Source organism: Solanum verrucosum, unplaced genomic scaffold (assembly GCF_900185275.1).
Source record: "Solanum verrucosum unplaced genomic scaffold, falcon-dt-bn FXZP01000287.1, whole genome shotgun sequence".
Lineage (NCBI taxonomy): Eukaryota > Viridiplantae > Streptophyta > Magnoliopsida > Solanales > Solanaceae > Solanum > Solanum verrucosum.
This window is the reverse complement of record NW_026020292.1, coordinates 2,349,499-2,368,958: the sequence shown is the minus strand read 5'-3', so window position 1 is coordinate 2,368,958 and position 19,460 is coordinate 2,349,499. Positions and strand designations below refer to the sequence as shown.

The 19,460-nt window shown below is 35.5% G+C and overlaps 2 protein-coding genes across 5 annotated transcripts in view; one reads left to right on the top strand and one right to left on the bottom strand.

The window, feature by feature from the left end:
• LOC125834553 (auxin response factor 8-like) overlaps positions 1 to 19,460 on the bottom strand; it is a 771,942-nt gene that overhangs the window by 135,214 nt on the left and 617,268 nt on the right. The window lies entirely within an intron of this gene.
• LOC125834597 (cationic amino acid transporter 4, vacuolar-like) overlaps positions 4,636 to 19,460 on the top strand; it is a 28,938-nt gene continuing 14,113 nt past the window's right edge. The window contains exons 1-12 of the mRNA XM_049513735.1: positions 4,636 to 4,876; positions 10,702 to 10,903; positions 11,112 to 11,196; positions 12,945 to 13,079; positions 13,193 to 13,311; positions 13,390 to 13,486; positions 14,649 to 14,821; positions 14,910 to 14,976; positions 15,304 to 15,462; positions 15,552 to 15,664; positions 15,744 to 15,817; positions 16,662 to 16,761. Coding sequence (XP_049369692.1) covers positions 4,729 to 4,876; positions 10,702 to 10,903; positions 11,112 to 11,196; positions 12,945 to 13,079; positions 13,193 to 13,311; positions 13,390 to 13,486; positions 14,649 to 14,821; positions 14,910 to 14,976; positions 15,304 to 15,462; positions 15,552 to 15,664; positions 15,744 to 15,817; positions 16,662 to 16,761 — 1,472 coding nt within the window. The 5' untranslated portion in view covers positions 4,636 to 4,728. The remainder of the gene's footprint in view (positions 4,877 to 10,701; positions 10,904 to 11,111; positions 11,197 to 12,944; positions 13,080 to 13,192; positions 13,312 to 13,389; positions 13,487 to 14,648; positions 14,822 to 14,909; positions 14,977 to 15,303; positions 15,463 to 15,551; positions 15,665 to 15,743; positions 15,818 to 16,661; positions 16,762 to 19,460) is intronic.

Here is a 19,460-nt window from a genome sequence, read left to right as displayed (position 1 = left end):
CTATTACTAATTTGGTATTCGTTGTCCTCATATGAAAATAAAAAATCATTAATGAAGAAGAGAACAACCAATGAAACAGCTGAGTCATCATCTATGAATTTTTTAGCTAGAAACAACGCACGTAGATGACTCTTTGGTACAATGATTTTTTCCGGAAAATAACTACTCAACAAACTACATTTAGAATCGGGAACATTTATAGGAGTGCCATCACTAACACAATTTAAGCCGGTAACTATTCCAAATTCTCTAAGACCAAAAAACAACTTTTTGTTATTTATTTCAATAGCAAACACATCATCCGGTGTGTGTTTTAACTCTCTATTTATAAGACAATGAATAACTTGTAGTTGTGTGCTTGCTTTTGGAAGGTCAAGAAAGTAACCAAAACATGTATTCCTGAACAACTCAAGTTATTTATCAGATAAAGATAGTTTGATTTGGTCGATGACACTATGATTAGTGTAAGATGACCACCTACTCACAATATACACAACATCCGGATGTTTCCAGAATTTACGATCCTGCATATGTATTAAACATGAATTAAAAATGTGTTACTACATACTAAAGTTGAATTAAAGATGAATTTCACATACTATGTATCAAAGCAAGGTAGTAATCAGTTGAATTAAAGATGAATTACACCAATGACCACTTCTGGTTCCAAATCCAGACCCAGAACTTATCAACTTCAACACAAGCAGCCTAAACAATGGTCTAGTTGTCATACACTTAAAACTCTATTTTCTATCGAAAAACCAACTTCCAAAGTAATTTAAACCTACATTTCCACTTTATCCATTGGAACAAAACATTCGAGTGCGGGAGAAAAGATCAGATAGAACATGGAACAATGTTACTCCAAATATATGATGTGTCCTCTCATTTACACAACTTTTCCATCTGTTCTCCAAATTAACACAAACAAGTGTTACCAGCTATTTGACAAGCTCCCACTAATTCTAGACAAAACAATGTACAAAAAGGAGATATTTTGCAATTAAGTAAAACAAAAATGTCAAATTCAAAGTGACTACTACTTCTTGCTATAGCACCGCTCTTCATTGGAAGAGTATTGAAATAGTCATGTACATGATTCCTACACACCCCGCCCCCTTCAACTATATGATGAAACATTTGCTCATATTGCTTCCTGCCACTTTTTAAGAAGAACATAATGAGCCCGATATATAACCTCCTAATATATTCAAGACACTAGGACATTCAATCCCAAACTAGTTAGGGTCAGCACTCGAAATCCTATTTATCCCTCCCCTTTATTTGGGTGACGCTATTAATCAAACAAATGCAAAACCTGCTCTATGCACTTCCTGCCATTTCTTCAGAGGACAATCCCTTAAGCCTGAGATATAAAGCTACTAATAGATTCAAGACACCAGGACTCAATCTCAAACTAGCTAGCATTGCAACACTATGCATCCTAATTTGATATCTTGCATTCATATTTGAGTGTTTAAAAAAAATTGTATTACTACATACTAAAGTTGAATTAAAGATGAATTCCACATACTATGTCTCAAAAACAAGGCAGTAATCAGTAGACAATCATTCCTAAACAACAACTAACTAAGAAAAACACAGAGAAATAGATTCAAAATACTACCACATATCGGATATCTACTATCTGGTAGAATGACATTTTTGGGCAATCGATTTCGTGTTTTTGCATCCTTCACTGGCTTTTTCTTCTCCGGTCCATCTTTATTTTTCAATTGTTTTGACTGAAATTGAGGAGGTAAATCCTCAAAATCGTCATCACACTCCACAATTTTCTTCGACGTAGATGCCAAATCAACACATCTTTTTTTCGATTTCTTCATATTGTTCACCTCTTTAACTCATTTTTTACCTTTATTCTGCTTCTTGTTCTGCTCCTTCTTGTTCTGCTCACCCGATACTTGTGAGATTCCCAAACTAAAATTGGGACCGTCATTAACTTCATCCGTAGAAGTAGGAGATGAAACTTGACCCCTTATTCGACTTCTTCTATAAACTTTCTGATTCGAAGTACCAACATCACTAAGTATCCGCGGACTTCTTCTAGGCGATTTATGTTACCTTCTTCCATTATAATTTTGTGCTGAAAAATGGGGAAGAAAGAACAACAATACCCTAAAATTTTCGGACAGAAGAGTAGAAAGAAAAGAGAGAGAGAGGATATGAGCGAATGAGCAACACTTTTTTGCTTAGTTTAAAAATTACATGAAAAGGAACAAAGTTGTTTTAAAATTGTTTTTAGTAACTATTGCTAAAAGTTGACAAAAATGGTAATAAATTAAAAGTATACTTAAAAGTGGCAATTATTAAATAAAAGACCTTCACTTATGTAATTTTTCCAACAAAAAAATCATATTTGTATGCAATAGCAAAGTTTGCATAATTGCGCTGCATAACAAACATATATATGTATAGTTCGCTATACATATACAATTGAAAACTATGTCTATTTCGCTATACATATATACAAAAAGAAGCAATTGTATAATTCGTTAGCTCCTCTTCAGATTTGTATAATTTCGCTGGCAGACCATTTGTATAAATTGTTATTTACCTCTTGTTTGTATAAATCGTTGACAAAAATATTTGTATATCAAAAATTGCTCTCTCTTTCGCTTTATACAAACATAAATTATATATTATACAAACATAAATTATACATTATATTTGTATAATCTGTGTTTGTATAAAATGAGAAAAAGAGAAAGGTAAAAGAGAACTGGGCAGGGGAATATTTGTATTGTATAATTATAAGTGTATGAGACGAATATATATGTATTTGCATGTGTATATACAATTTTCTTTCGCTTTATACAAACATAAATTATACATTATACAAACATAAATTTTACATTATATTGTATAATATGTGTTTGTATAAAACGAGAAAGAGAGAAAGGCAAAAGAGAACTGGGCAGGAGACTATTTTTATTGTATAATTATAAGTGTATAGGACGAATATATATATGTATATACAATTTTCTCTCGCTTTATACAAATAGAAACGCAATTTATACAATTATGTTGTATAAAGCGAGAGAGGCGAACACAGAGGGAGCGAGCGAGAAAGGGAGAGTGGCGAGCGAGAAAGTTATAACCATACTATTGTAGATTTCAGATTGAATGTTACGATCTGCTTTGTAATTTTTTTTGTTTTGCATTCAGTTTTTCTGTAGCCTTTAATATTATAAATTTAACATATTGCACGTTGATTGAAAGTATTTCGTACTCATATGTATTTTACAAATCTTTTTGAAGATTCTTATTCATTTAAAGTTTTTAAGTTCTAGCCTATCACACACAAGTAAAAATATATTTAATCTTTTTTTAATCAATGTGTAATTATAAAAAAAAGAAAAAAAATCGAAAGAACCAACTAAAATCGAAATAAGAAACCCAACTCTATGTTGATTAAATTTGATTTATAAATTTAATAAGTCGATATAGTTAATTTAGTTATTTTCAATGATATGGTATGCCATCCCAATTAGGTGACAAGAACACTTTTGGATGTCAGAATTTGGATGAATATTTGGGTCTTTACAGAAGTAAAGACAAAAAGAAAAGAAGAATTACCTACTCTTCAGTGGTTCATTATTGATTTTACATATTTGTTAAGAAATTATAAATAAAAATATCATTTTGAATTTGATAAATATAATATCTTAAAAAATAGAGTAACTTTCACATATAGCAAACGCAAAAATCATATTTGTATGCTATAACTATAGTTTGCATAATTGCGCTCCATAACAAACATAAATATGTATATTTTTCTATACATATACAAAATAAAGGAGTTGTATAATTTCCTTATACATATACAAAAGAAAGCAATTGTATAATCTACTTTGGTATACATATACAAAAGATCAATTGTATAATCTGTGTTTGTATAAAGCGAGAAAGAGAGAAAGACAAAAGAAAATTGGGTAGGGAAATATCTTATTTGTATAATCATAAATGTATATGACGAAAATATATGCATTTATATTTATATATATAATTTTCTCTCGCTTTATACAAACACAAACACAATGTATACATTTGTGTTTGTATAAAGTGAGAGAGGCGAGTGAGCGAGTGAGATTTGGGAGAGTGGCGAGTGAGATCTGGGAGAGGGGAACGAAAATACATGTATATATACAATTTTCTCTCGCTTTATACAAACACAAACACATTTTATACATTTGCGTTTTTGTATAAAGTGAGAGAGGCGAGTGAGCGAACGAGATCTGGGAGAGGGGAACAAAAATATATGCATATATATAATTTTCTCTCGCTTTATACAAACACAAATGCATTTTATACATTTGCGTTTGTATAAAAAGCGAGAGAGGCGAGGGAGAGAACGAGAGTGGCGAGCGAAATTCACCAGGAGAGAGGCGAAATAATAACAGTTTGTTATGAGATACAATTAAATCAAACTATAATTATAGCATTTAATTTCAATTAATAGTTTGTTATTATATACCATTTTTACTAAAAAGTATAACAAAAAAAAAAACTATAATTAATCATAAGAATAAATTAAAAATTAAGTCTAAAATTATTCATTTTAATTTTATAATTTGGACAAGTATAGAGAAGATGAGGGGTGGGCCTATAAGAGTGGAGCTGTGAGACGGCAAATCTCTAAATTTGTCAACGCATTTTTCCAATTTTCCCAAATTAACAACAGCATAAACACAGTTCCTTGAGGATGAGATGATGAACAATGGCGGACATAATAGTTCAGCTGCATTTCGATGTTTGGTTAGGAGAAAGCGAGTTGATGCTGCAACCTCGACAAAGCAAACACTTGCAACTCAGCAATTGGCCAGAAAACTCTCCCTTTTTGACCTTGTAGCAATTGGTAATTCTGCTTACTCTTTATTGGCTAAGCTTTTATTCGTCATGCACCGAAACTTTCTTCATTCATGCCTTTTTTGCCATCTGAGTAAACTAAACATCATAGCACCCTGTGTATGACTGTTTCTTTAACTTTTTTTAGTTTATATAAATTGACAAAAAAAAAAACACAATAAAATAATATCATTTGAAGAGCTTTTTGTTACAATCCTTGCGCCTGAGTTAAATTGGGCAGCCAATTGTGGGAAAATCCCTCAACTTTCGAGGACCAATATAGAAGAAATAGAAATGTTGGATTGGGATTGGGATTGGGATTGGGATGGACAAAGATATTCCATGGATAAGCTAATCCCACCATTTTAATACATTCCATGAGATTGTTATCCTTATCCCACTAACCAAACGCGGGTAAAATAATCCTGCATTTATCCCATGTGATTGCTTTCTCATCCCACATACCAAACAAGAGAATTAATTGTGCAACTAAATTTTTTTTTTGAGAAAGGTAACATTTACTTCTATATATCCACAGGTATACTACATCAAAGAGTAGTTCCCCTCCAAAAATTTATACTTACAACAGCCCTAAGATCTTCTAATTACAGCCAGTCAATAACATTAGAAACATCTTCAGAATTTCCTATTACTACTTGCTTACACCAAAAATAATAAAGACCTAGGCAGTTTATCTTTGTCTTCTGAATATTGTTGTTCTTTCCTTCAAAACATCTTTGATTCCGTTCATTCCAAATTGTCCACCAAATGCATGCTGGGACAATCCTCCATCTCTCCTCCTTTTTTCCTGCATTTCCATCACTATTCCAACATTTTAGAACTTCTGTGATTCTCCCTGGTTTTGTCCACTTGATCTTCCTCTTGTGAATGAACATCTGCCATAATTGATCTGTCCATTTGCAGTGTAAAAAGAGATGGTTGACTGTCTCCACCTATTCTTCACATAAATAACATCTAGAGCAAAGGTTGTGTTTCCTCTTGTTCAAATTTTCGTGTGTCAAGACTTCCTCCTTTGCCAAAAGCCATGTGAAATAATTCACCTTGTATGGGATTTTTGTTCTCCAGATCATCCTCCAAGGCCATCCTGCTTGCTGCTCTTCAATAGGTCTCAATTCTCCATATGCAGATCTTACAGTGAACTCTCCCTTTCTCTCCCCTTTCTATATCAGTCTATCTTGCTCTTCTGTTAGGTTGGTAGCCCTAGCCATTGTGTCATGAAATCTTGCTATGAATGTTATTTCCCAGTCATTTAAGTTTCTTCTCAGATGTAAATTCCACCCTTGTCCTGTCCATAAGTCTGCCACTGATGCTTCATGTGCTTGACTTAGACTATGTAGCTCAGGGAATGCGTGTTTGAGTGTCTCCTGTCCGCACCAGATGTCATTCCAGAATGCCACTTTTTCTCCATTACCAACCTTACATTTTGTTCTATCTTTGACCAGTAGCCATAAGTTCCTGATTGATCTCCATACACTACAATCATAAAGGCTGGTCACCCCCTCTGTCATCCACTTGTCCTCCATGCCATATTTTGCTGTTATTACTTCCTTCCATAGAGACACTTCTGGTGAGGCAAATTTCCACAACCATTTCATAATCAAGCTCTTATTCTGCGGACTCAGATCTCTAATGTTGAGTCCACCCTCTCTCTTGCTAACTAGCAACTCCTCCCATTTGACCAAATGATACTTCTTCTTATCTTCACTGCCTTTCCATAGAAAGTTCCTCCTAATTGCATCTAACCTCTTGGTTACTTTGGCTGGTATAGGGAATATTGACATCATGTATGATGGCAAGGCATCCAGGACACTGTTAACTAGAGTTAATCTGCCACCTGAGGATAGATATTGACACTTCCAGTTCACGAGCTTCCTTTCACACTTTTCAATTACACCACTCCATATTCCACTTGATTTGCTCTTTGCCCCCAAAGGCATTCCCAAGTAGGTTGTTGGTAGTTCACCTACTTTCCCTCCAAGCTTGTAAGCTAAGTCCTCAATATTTGGTACTGTGTTTACTGGGTAAATGAAACTCTTGTTCCAGTTTATGTGCAAACCTGACACAGCCTCAAAAATATTTAGAATGACTCTCAAAAAATTGGCAACTGTTTAAAGCATTACTACTTCCCAGCTTCTTCTTTTTTCCAAATTTCGGTCATGATGTTTACCAAGAAAAATAAGTGAGAACTAGCATGAGGTAAAGGGATTAAAAAGCCCAAAAATTTCAGCTAAAACATGAAGGTAAAAGCTACTGCAGAAAATGTAGATGAAGCCACACTTTAGCAATAAAATTAAAAAAACCTTTACCAATTACTCTTCTCTTTTCCGGCGAGTGAACCCGTGGAGAAACTGTGTTTTTCCTCTATCATTTTGGTGATTGACCAAAACTTAATTTACGTTCATAAATATGGAAAAAAAAGTTTATTTTATGGTTCGAATGGGTGGAATGCTGATAAGAAGAATGTTGAGGAGCAGGAAAGGCTGAAAGCTTTGGTTTGGATTTGCAGCTTACTTCATGAAGCATTGAAACAAGGCATAGCATCTTTAATAGGTGGAAGACAAGGGACCAATTTTCACATTTTTTGCTCTCAAAATTTTTTTCTTCAGTAAATTACTTCATAATATGTTTCAGATGTACGTATGACACCATTGCATCATTTACAACCCAACTTGGGAAAATAGAATCCCAAGAGATCCTATATAAATTGGAAATAGAGAATTTAGCTGGATTATGAGCTAACACATTCCATGTTCGAGGAATATATACAATTTTTGATTTCTTCAAAAGAATTCATCCATTGCCATATATCCTCACAAACGCTATCTATTTCCCAAGGTACTATCATCTTCTCTTGTAACATTTCTTGCAAATTCTTTGCATCTGATAGTATTGAACCTTTGACCAATCATTTTGTCGCGCTCTTTCCAAAGCCTCTCGAATTGCTAGTGCTTTAGCATTATGACTTTCCCTACAAGTTGAATAGGGGTGCCAAAGGCATGAAACAAATAACCACACATATCTATAGTTACCATATCAATGCTTGACTTTTCCTTTTCCCTTTGTAAACCTGCATCAGTGAAAACAACAATCGCATCCTTTGCCATAGTAATTGTTGCATCTTAAATCCTATTAGGTATACAAGTCAAACCTGCCGAAGGTTGCAAAGCATCGTCATATTCATGTAAATCAAATAAAGCCTTTATTAACTATGTCAATAGGTTCATAATGATCACCGTTAAAACATAATGAATTTCTCGCTTTCCATATTTTCCATAAAAGAGAAGTGCTCAATGTTAGTGGCTCAATGGAATTTGGATACTAGCATGCATTTCAAAAAAATCATTTCACCATAAAGCAAAACTCCCAATATTTTCTAAATCAGGCCAGTTGATAGGAGAAAACTTCCTCCCTAACTGAGGTTTCAGACAACTAAAAAACATATGGTCAATTGTTTCTGTTGCTAATTACAGACCCTGCAAACATCACAACTAGTGTTTAATCTCTTAGAAATATTTGCATTAACCGGTAAGACTTTAAGAATGCATTTTCTAAGGAAATGTTTATACTTGTTTTTGAGTTTCAGTGACCACAAAAAGTTCCAGAAAGATTTTGGAGAAGACTGACAACTGGCTTGAGGCCTTTCAGTTTGAGTGTCAGTACTATTAGCTATATCTTGTGCTAGATGAAAACCAAAACTTACCACGTACTTAAGTTACCAGTTTTTTTTTTTTTTTTTTTTTAGAACCTTACCTCGTACTTACCCATTTGATTGCTAGAGCTACAGTTTTGATTGTTATTTTGTCACTTTCCAAAATACCCCCCTAGACGTGATAGGCATCCAACACACCCCACTGAGGCTAGGCGAACCCAATTTTCATACCTTAACCATGAATTTGTAGCATTTAATAAATTAAATAAGTACCCAAACAATATGATATTAATCACGAACAATTAGTATCTCTAAAATATAAATTTAAAGCTCTCGCCCAAATTCCACACTAGACCATGGAACATCTAAGAGAATTATAGAAGACCCAGGTGTGAAACCCCAAAAGAAATACGTCAACAAAATAATGATATAGACTCTTTTGGTAGCATCCACGAAAAATGCGACAGCTCACCTCAATAAATAGATCAACTCCAGCAAACTCATCAGCTATTAGCTTCGTCATCGCCAATAGTATCTGTGGGACATGCAGGTAAGAAGTGAGTTATACGTGAATATAACCTAGGTAGATCCCTTGACTTGCCCCTTTGATTACTCCTAGAACAAGTGTTAGAAAATACAAACACACAGCGAGCGCAAAAATAATATGCACATGAATTATATCATAATGTAATACTCAATAAGTCCAAAGAAATGTTGAACAGGTACATTACATACCCCCAACACAATCTACACTTGAGACTTGTCATAAACGACAGTGAAGGAAATTAACACAACACCCTGACAGTCCACGCCAACATATATAATGCCTCAAAAGTATACTATGACAACATGTATGGGGCCCTAACGTATTACGCCAGCATGTGTATGCCCCTAACATATTATGGCAGCATGTGTATTGCACCTAACATATTACGGCAACAAACGAACGATATCAACGCACCAACGCAACACGAGGCCGCACCACACCACACCACACCGCAATTTACTTATTAAATACTTAATAGTATTTTTCACAAAATAATACGTCTGTGGCTGGTCAAAGACCATCAATTCTATCAAGCACAGGCTTGTCCCAACACATGGACCAGGCAGACAAACCACATTTTAAAAATAGATTTTGAAAAGTCTGCAAGCCGTCTTTCACATTTTGCGGTATTTGAAGTCTGCTCCAGGGAAAGGTCTACTTTTCCAGATATGATCACCTCCAAAAGCCTTTGCAGACGTGGATAGGGGTGGATCTCTAGATGACAGAAGATCTATATCTGGTAATTGTACGCTCGTCAGAGGAAAACTGGTCACTTGGAGAAGCAAGAAGTAAAGTGTAGTTGCTAGATCAAGCGCAGAGGCAAAATATAGAGTTATGACCCAAGGTGTTTGTGAACTTGTGGTTACAAAAGCTACTAGAGGAATCAAGGTTATTTGAAATAGGGAACTTTTCCTTTTATTGTGACAATATGGCTGCAATCAGTATGACTCATAATCCAGTCCATCATGACCAAGCAAAACACGTTGAAATTGATTGACACTTCATCAAAGAAAAGTTACAAGTGGTGTCTTGAGTTTGTTTCATGTGCCATCAGAAAAGCAACTAGATGATAAGTTTACCAAAGGCCTTTTAACAGACTTTCAATACACTAGTTTGCAAGTCGACATGTGTAACATCTTTGCACCAACTTGAGGGGAGTGTGGATTGATTGATTTCCTAGCTTAACTATAGGAGTACTGGTTGTAATTGATTATGTAATATTTTCTTTTCTTCTTTAGTCACAGTACTTATTGTATAAGTATCTATTCTCATGTGATGTAAATTTATCAAGAAATACAAATAAACTTTCTCTTCTTCTGGATCTTCAGTTTCACTTTGTGGATCTTCTTCTGTCTGACACCTTGAACTTTAGCTGAAATAATCGAGTGGTCAAGTAAATTTCAAGTGTGTTTCTGACAACGTAAATGCTAATTGCTAGTTTTTCATTATTCAGGGGATAGAGGACTGCATTAACTTTTTCTTTGAAAGTAAAATTAGACAGCCAATACTTAGTTCTTATACCTTCCCTTATTTTTTCCTTGATATACTGTCATTTGGACAGTGAGCGTTGATTTTTAAACATCACTGATCTTTGATTTGTTAACCTTACTTCTGTCAGGCGTTGGAGCAACCATAGGTGCTGGAGTCTATATTCTTGTTGGAACAGTTGCCAGAGAGCACACTGGACCGTCTCTCACTGTTTCCTTCTTTATTGGTGGATTAGCGGCTGCTCTTTCTGCATTTTGTTACGCAGAGCTTGCGTGTCGTTGCCCATCTGCTGGAAGTGCATATCATTACTCGTATGTCTGCATTGGAGAAGGGTAAAGAGGAAATTCCTTATCATGTCAAATCTATGCATATTGTTACTCAACATCTTAATTGGTGGAAATGTTTTAAAATGAAAATCATCGCAAAGGCAATTTATTCGGAGTCTGTTGTATAGTCGATCCTGAAAATCAATTTTTATGGTTTCTCTCCATAATAGGATATTTTCAGTCTGTAACCACTAGAAAATGTTACTCTACTCAGGGTCGCATGGCTAATTGGTTGGGCTTTGATACTCGAATACACTCTTGGTGGTGCAGCTGTTGCTCGTGGCGTAGCGCCCAATTTGGTGGGGTAGAATGTCTTTATTAATTTTTTTTTGTATAAACTGGGTCTTTCTGCTTTCACTCTTATGATTAGAAATTACTTTTCTCTTCTCTTATTTATTTGATTAGTTAGTTATTTATCTGAACCGTTTTTATTATTCTTTAAGGGAAACATTTGGTTGGTGAACAAGTTATACTGGGATTATAATGCGATGATTAAATAATGACAGGATTATTTAGTGGATGCACTTTTATTGGTATATGTTTGGTTCATTGGATTAAAAATGGGATATTATTGGATATAGTGTTAAACATGTGTTTAGTAAAAAAATATAGTTCATTGGACTAAAAATAGGATAGAGGTTGCACAAGTCGCCTTCAAACAAAAGTAATTTTCCAATTTCACGATAATTTGAGACATAAATTAATATCCTTAGACGTAGAGATATCTCGATAGCATCGACAGTTAAGTAGTGTGCGATCATCTCATCTAAAAGTTTAAACTGTTAGAGAAAACATGTACTTAATATAGGCTTGATTCTTCTTTCATGGGTCGAACACGTGAGAATTCTTTCTAATAATGGTTGGCGGTGAAACTCGAATCTTGGACCTCTGTCTGCTCTACTACTATGTTGAGTTGTGTGATCATCTCTTCTAAACGTTTAAGCTGTTAGAAAAAGAGCACTTTTCCTAAGTTGATTATATCTTCACCCCCCCTCCCTCCAATACACACGTGTGCCAGCCGGATTTTTTCAGTGGGTCAAGCACGGGAGAATTTTATTTTGATAATGGATGGTGATGAAGACTCAAACTAGAACCACAGCCTGCATGTGTTCAAACATTTCTCCTCTCTTTATCATATAGGGTGAAATCCCAGAGTCTATCAAACTACACTTAGCTGTAAAAGGATGGGAACTTTAGCTTCTCAAGTGAAAGAAGCTGAGACATGGTCTTGGACAATGAAGAAGAAGTTACTTCTTCAATTTCTTTCACACATGTGACATCGATTATGTATATGCAAACCTCTTCTCTGCCGGTTATACTAGGTTAAAAACTTAAAATTGCTTCATGTGTAGCATCCAACTAAAGATTGTACCTTAATAAGAGCACTTTTTTTATAACATCTGCCAACGTCATACAATACCCAAAAACTGATATATTTGAGAATGTTCCACTGCTATGCAATTTCAAATTTTCAAAATGACAATCAGATTTATCAGGCTGAACCTGTAAGCTATCCAATAGTTGAAGAAGCTTAGCCATATTATTCATTTCTCAATCAATTATGATTCCTTCTAAATTTCACGTCCATGCCTTGATTATTTCTGCATTACTCACCGTGGCCTGCTATTTTCTGCAAAGCTGAGTAAATCTGTTCTCTCAGAAGAGTATCTCCCAGCCAATCATCATACCAGAAAATTATTCTTTTGCTACCCCCTAGCTTTAACTGGATTGGTTCCTTGTGCTCCTCCAATAATCTTTCTTATATTCTTCCACAAACCACAGCTACGAGGGAACTAAGCAGGATTAGTAGACCAGAAATTGCTGGTACCATTTGTAATCTGTACAATTTTCTTCCAGTAAGGAATTTCCTCTCGAGTATTACTCCACAATCACTTGAAAAAAGGCCTTTGTTCAGCAATTATAATTTTCAATACTCAATCCAACCCCACCCCCACCCCCCTCTCTTTTTTGCTTCGTGATACAGTTCCCCACTTCACTGGATGAAAGGACTTTCTTAACCATTAATAAGTACTATTTTCATTTGCAGGCTTCGTTCTTTGGTGGTGTAGATAAACTGCCCTCAATTTTGGCTCGTCAAACCCTTTTTGGTATAGTAGTAGACCCTGGTGCTGCAATCTTAGTTGTCATTATCACTGCCTTATTATGCACTGGGATCAAGGAGGTGCATCCTTTTCCCACTAAAAGAACTTCTGTTCAATTTCCTTTATCTACTGTCTAACTTGTCTTCAACTGCACTGTCATTGCACTCCTGCAACTGGAAAATATCATATGCAGAGTTCCCTTGCGCAAGCCATAATTACAACTGTCAATATTAGTGCGTTAGTATTTATCATCTTAGCTGGTGCATACCTGGGATGTAAGACTGGGTGGCCAGGTTATGAAGTCTCTAGTGGGTAAGTGTCTCTTTGTATATGGCTTTACTGTCTTACATACCACCAGCATTTGGACTGATGCATTTCTTGAGTTTCTAGGTACTTCTCTTTTGGAATAAATGGGTTGTTGGCTGGCTCTGCGACAGTCTTCTTTTCATACATTGGTTTTGATATAGTTGCTAGCACAGCTGAGGAGGTATTAGCTGCATATCATTAAAGGCCTACAGTTTCCTTCACTAGTTTTCATGGTTCCACATGAGAAAAGTTGATTTATTTATTTATTTTTATATTTGAGTGCATATGATGAAAATACAAAGTTGTTCTAATCATTCTTCAATGAAATTTCTGCACCCAATTCTTAATTTCTGTATTGCATAAATCTACGATTTCTCTCCAAACCTCATATTCTCTGTTACAAAGTTGATTTCTTCCTATCTGCTTATGCCTTGATGGCAGAATTACCAGGTATTTGAGTATGTAAACTATGTGGTGGATACACTAACAAATAAGTCTTCTACTTCACCCAATTCTTCTTCCTTGAGGTACTTCAATGAAGCAATATCTCTATGTGGGAGGTAGCAGGTACCTGATGGAATAGTGGTGTACACAAGCTAGCCTGAGACCACTGCCATGAAAAAAACATGGTCATATGGCTTATGCAGTTCAATTACTTGCCTATACACTCTCATCCTAGAGTCTACTAATTTATTTTTAATCAAAGCCACATTGTTCTTTCTTCTATGAATAATAAAGCATTCTGTGACGGCGACACCGTGATATTTGAGACCTTAGTCTCTATCCTACTTTTAGCCGTCTCGCATACTTTCTCATCCAAGAACTTCCTCCCCGATTTCTACCCCATCCCGTAAGATAATATTCTCTCTTAAGTTTTGACCTCCATTCCACATCTTCATTACAAGGTTATACATAAAATTCTTCATTTGTGTCCCTCTATTGTTCTTCTCACTAAAATCTTAATTTCTCCCATGCTCGAACTCCAAATCTCTTTTGCATCATACAATTCCTCTTCTTTTTGGGATATAGATTGACAAAATTCATCGTATCATCAATAGACATCCAATAAAAGAATTTTGTGCTGCAATACCTAGGATAATTGGACGATGCGCTGAGTTTGTAGATACATGTTTTCTTAAAGAATCACTAGTGTAGAATATTTAATTATTGTGATCTTCTCTTCATTTGTATGGCATGTTTAAATATTTTTCATCTTTTTTGTTGGCTTAAAAGTTGCTGTTTTTCTGGATTCTGCATGACTGAATCTCAAGGATAGGACAGAGTTGCATCAATATATTTTTATTGCAATTAAAACACGGACTTACTTACAATTGACGTAATAGGTAAAGAACCCTCAACGTGACATGCCTCTCGGTATAGGGATTGCAGTATCCATATGTGTCATCTTGTATATGCTGGTATCAGCTGTTATTGTTGGTTTAGTTCCATACTACGCATTGGACCCCGATACACCAATTTCCTCTGCTTTTGCAGGCTATGGCATGGAATGGGCTGTGTAAGTTTGTTACATAACCTACAGTTTAATATTCTCAATATGTACGTTTTAGGCGTTGTTTGAACTTGATTCTTTTGATGGCTTGCAGTTACATTATAACCGCTGGAGCTGTGACTGCTCTTTGTGCAAGTCTTATTGGGGCAATTATTCCACAGGTATTAACTATATGATTATATTTAGTTACATGCAACTTGAACCAAGATTACTTCAAGGGAACAAGACCAAGTAGGTTAGCAAATAACGAAGAGCAGCAAAGTCATTCTGACAACCTACAATTCTTTTACAATCTTGAGCAAGTATAGAGCTGGATTAAATTTTTATTAAACAGAGACTGATTTGTCAGAAGGAACTTTTTTTTATCAAACTGAGGAAAAAATGATGCATTTTGAAACAGAGAGAATCTTTTCTCTCTTAGGATTAAAATCCATCTCTCTTTCTCCCTAGATAACAATTCCCTCTTTCTCTTTGTGGCAAACAAATAGCCTCGAATACTGATGGCAATGGCTAGGGATGGATTGCTGCCATCATTTTTTTCAGACATCAGTAGGCACACTCAAGTTCCTGTCAAGGGCACCATAGCAACTGGTATCTTTATTGCAATCCTAGCCTTCTTTATGGATGTCTCTCAGCTAGCGGGAATGGTAAGCTACAAGTAGGAAGACTTCCATGAGTAAAAGAATGTTTGGAAGAATTCAAAGAGAAGTTAGAAAATTTTTGCATTTTTTTGCAGGTTAGTGTTGGCACATTGCTCTCATTCACCGTAGTTGCTCTTTCAATCTTGATACTTAGATATGTTCCACCAGATGAACTGCCTTTTCTGCCATCTGACCAGCAATCGAATGTGTAAGTATCATTTGCACAATGGTAATAAACTTAAGATTTGTTGAGAAGAAGCTGAAGCTCTTCATAATTCTTGCAACAGTAGTGGTCAACATTTAGATGCTTTTGAAACAGATGTGGCTGGTAGGCCTCTTCTTCAGAGTGATGTAGCTCAAGGTATCCTTCTGATGTTATTGATTGTTCAGTGAATTTATTTCGAGTTTGATGGTTTGTGACATACAGTGAGCATATAAAGACATGCCAGATAATATATTGGTTTGCATGCAATTACTTATGTCTTTTTTGTTGAAAGCTTTCTCAAAATTGTCTGACAATTACCTTCCTGTTAAGAATATAATATGCTTCATTGGAATTCATTTTATTATAAAGTTATCTGTAGGAGAGAACTTGTCTTGCCTTATTAGATAATTCTAGCTTGAAAGCTTGTCCTTTTTATCTCAGTTTGTCTGCCACCTAGCCTTTCAAGGTTCTCTGAGAAGTTCATTATTCCTCCCCAAAAGATCTCTGTATTTTTCTGAAAATATTTTCTGTTAGTTATATGACATCTAACCCTTTGAAAACTGAAAATGTGCTTTGCGTATCCAAGTGCAGGCACTTCTATATTGTCTCTCTATTTTCTATTTTTTCTTTCCTTTTTTTTCTAAAGATGTAGCAACAAGAATGTAATTAAATGATTGTTATTTGTAAAAAAGAGAGGGGAGGGAAAGAGAGAGATGAGCAGCAAAGCATCATTTTAAAAGCATCTTTATTCATCAAGTTTCCTGTTGTCCTTGTGATTACTTGAGGGATGGTTTCCTATGTTTCTCATAAGGCTGGGCATTGTTGGTGCTTATCCAAATTATGATTGAGAAACAAATGCTATTTCAGATGAATTTTCTGCGAGTTACATTTTCTAAATGAATTTCTTATCACAATTGAAGCTACTATAAAATCATCATTTCTTAGAATCTGTTGATTCAGCAATATCTTTTAGTGGTGTGTAATTTTGTATATTTTCAAGATAAACTCAGGAGAAGAAAACTTGCTGCTTGGAGTATTACCATGGTATGCTTTGGAATTCTTGTAGTGGTAGCTGCTATTTCAACTGAAGGTCTATCCAGGTAAGGAAATTCAGTTCTCAAGTCTTCGATAAAATAATTGTCAGACTAATGTACAATGTTCTGTTCTTATATTATTAGTTTTTTGCTTCTGAGATTAAAGCATATAATGGTGGTTATAAAAAAAATTGAAGTATATGATGGCTTCCTGACTGAAACATCTTGAATCTCAAATTTATGGATCACAAAAAAATTAATGTATCATCCAAAGGTTCCTATTTTTAGAAATTCTGGAATGCTGTCTGATATAGACCATTTGCGGGCGTTACACCTTGCCCATGCTGCTTGGATGACTTCCCAGGTTAGGAGCATCTTTGGAGCCTGGAAAGCTCGTCCCACATTATGAACCCATGGTAAAGCAAACAGTAGAGAATAATCCAGCAACTTTTGTTTCCTTATGATGATGGTTTAAAAGGCTTCGGTCAGGGACGTTCTTGGCAAAGATTGGACGTCTTTGTATTAAACCTCACTCACTTTATTCAAGTTGGAGACCAAAAGCCAGAAGGATATGGTCTTCCTTGGCCTGTGGGCATATCAGGTTCTGTGGGTGATGACAATGGTGGTTGATGATTTAGCTTTTTCTGTTCCAATATGGGTAGAATCAATCCCAAGGGTAGAAAGAAATCGTTAGATTATTAGTCGAGTGGTAACACATGTGCAGTGGTGGAGCCAGAAATTTCACAAAGGGTGTTCAAGAATAGCATAAGTAATTTTTTTATTGATGAATGGGTGTACTGAAAATTTTAAAATCAAACTACGTAATATTAATCATTAAATTTCTTTTATGAATAAATGTACCAAAATTTTTAAAGTCAAACTGCATAATATCTAGCTTTAATGTACATATTTACTTTAATATAAAGTGATTGCATAGAGCAAAAAAAGAGAAAAAAAGGAGAAATATATTGGCTTCAATAAAAACATTACTCAGTTACTCCTTGATATTAGAGTATATATATACTCTGATGGCATCAAGGAGGAACAAGCAGTGTTGCAGTGAAAGGACTGCTCAATTACTGCTTGATACCATTAGAGTATATATACTTCGATGGTATCAAGGATGAAAAGAAGCAGTGGTTCAATGAATTGAACAAGCGGGCAGTCGGGACTCGGGTAAATAGTTTGGCAATCAGGATAAATATAGTGGGTTGAGTCCAATTCAGGTAAATACTTTGCCTAATGGGTCCAATTTCTGTAGTTTTCCCATCTTTATAACCTTATGAGCCTCAATAGAATTGATATACCTAATGAGGTTTCTCTTTACCCGGTGGACATTGAAATAAAAGCCTCAAGAGAATTACTTTATCTTCTCTCAAGGTGAATGGATCGGAAGTTTCAATAGGCTTGTTATGAAATTCATGTTAATCATCTCCCTCTTTTGCCTTACCACCAGGACGTTGATGTTCAACCTTCATTTGCTGACAGTTTTGACACTTTGCTACAAAATCAACAATGTCTTTTTTCATACCATTCCACCAGAAAACTTTTCTCAAATCACGGTATATCTTGGTGGAACCTGGATGAACAAAGTATCTGAGACTGTGAGCCTCGGTCAAAATCTGATCTCTCAAGCTGTCCACATCTGGAACACACAACCTACCTCGATACCGAAGAATATTTTACCCAAGAGAGAAAACTTCAACTTTCTACTTTTCAACGAAAGCAATATGAGATCACTATCTTGCTTCTCCCTTCACTTCAATCACTAGTGACGACTCAAAACCATTCTACACTATCAAATAACCATCATTGGAATTCGTGAGACGAACTCCCAAACGTGCAAGTCTATGCACCTCCTTCGCAAGCTATTTCTTACTTTCTTCTTTATGAGCAATACTCCCAAGTACAACCTACTAAGAGCATCAACAACACCATTTTGCTTTACCCGGATGGTAAAACACACTCATGTCATAATCATTGGGAAGCTCAACTCATCTTCTCTGCCGAAGATTCAACTCTTTCTAATTGAAGACATACTGTAGGCTCTTATGATCTGTGAAAACATAGACATGCACACTATAAAGGTAATGACGCCAAATTTTCAAGGCAAACACCATGACTGCTAATTCAAGGTCATGAGTGGGGTAGTTCTCATGAACCTTAAGTTGTGTAGAATCATAAGCAATGACCCTTCTATTCTGCATCAAAACACAATCAAGACCAACTCTAGAAGCATCACTATAAAACACAAAACCGTTTGTACCCACTTGCAAAGTAAAAACTAGAGCACAAGTCAATCAAGCCTTCAACTCCTGAAAGCTCTTCTCACAAACCTCAGGCCATTGGAATCTGGCCTTCTTTTGTGTCAATTTGGACAACGGAGCAGCAATAGATAAGAACCCCTCAACAAACTTTTTGTAGTAACTAGCTAAACCCAAAAAATTCCTAATGTCTATTGGGGTTAATGGGCCTAGGCCAATTCTTCATTGCCTCAATCTTTTGAGAATCAACCTGATTACCCTCACTAGAAACAAGCACAAGAAATGCAATTGATCTCAATCAAATTTTGCACTTAGAGAACTTAATGAACACCTATCTATCCCTGAGAGTTTGAAGAACAATCAGAGGTGATCAACATGAATTTCCTCACTACGGGAGTAAATCAAAATATCATCTATGAAGATAATAACGAACATGTTGAGGTACTGTTTGAACACTCTGTTCATGAGGTCCATAAAAGTTGCAGGAGCATTGGTTAGTCC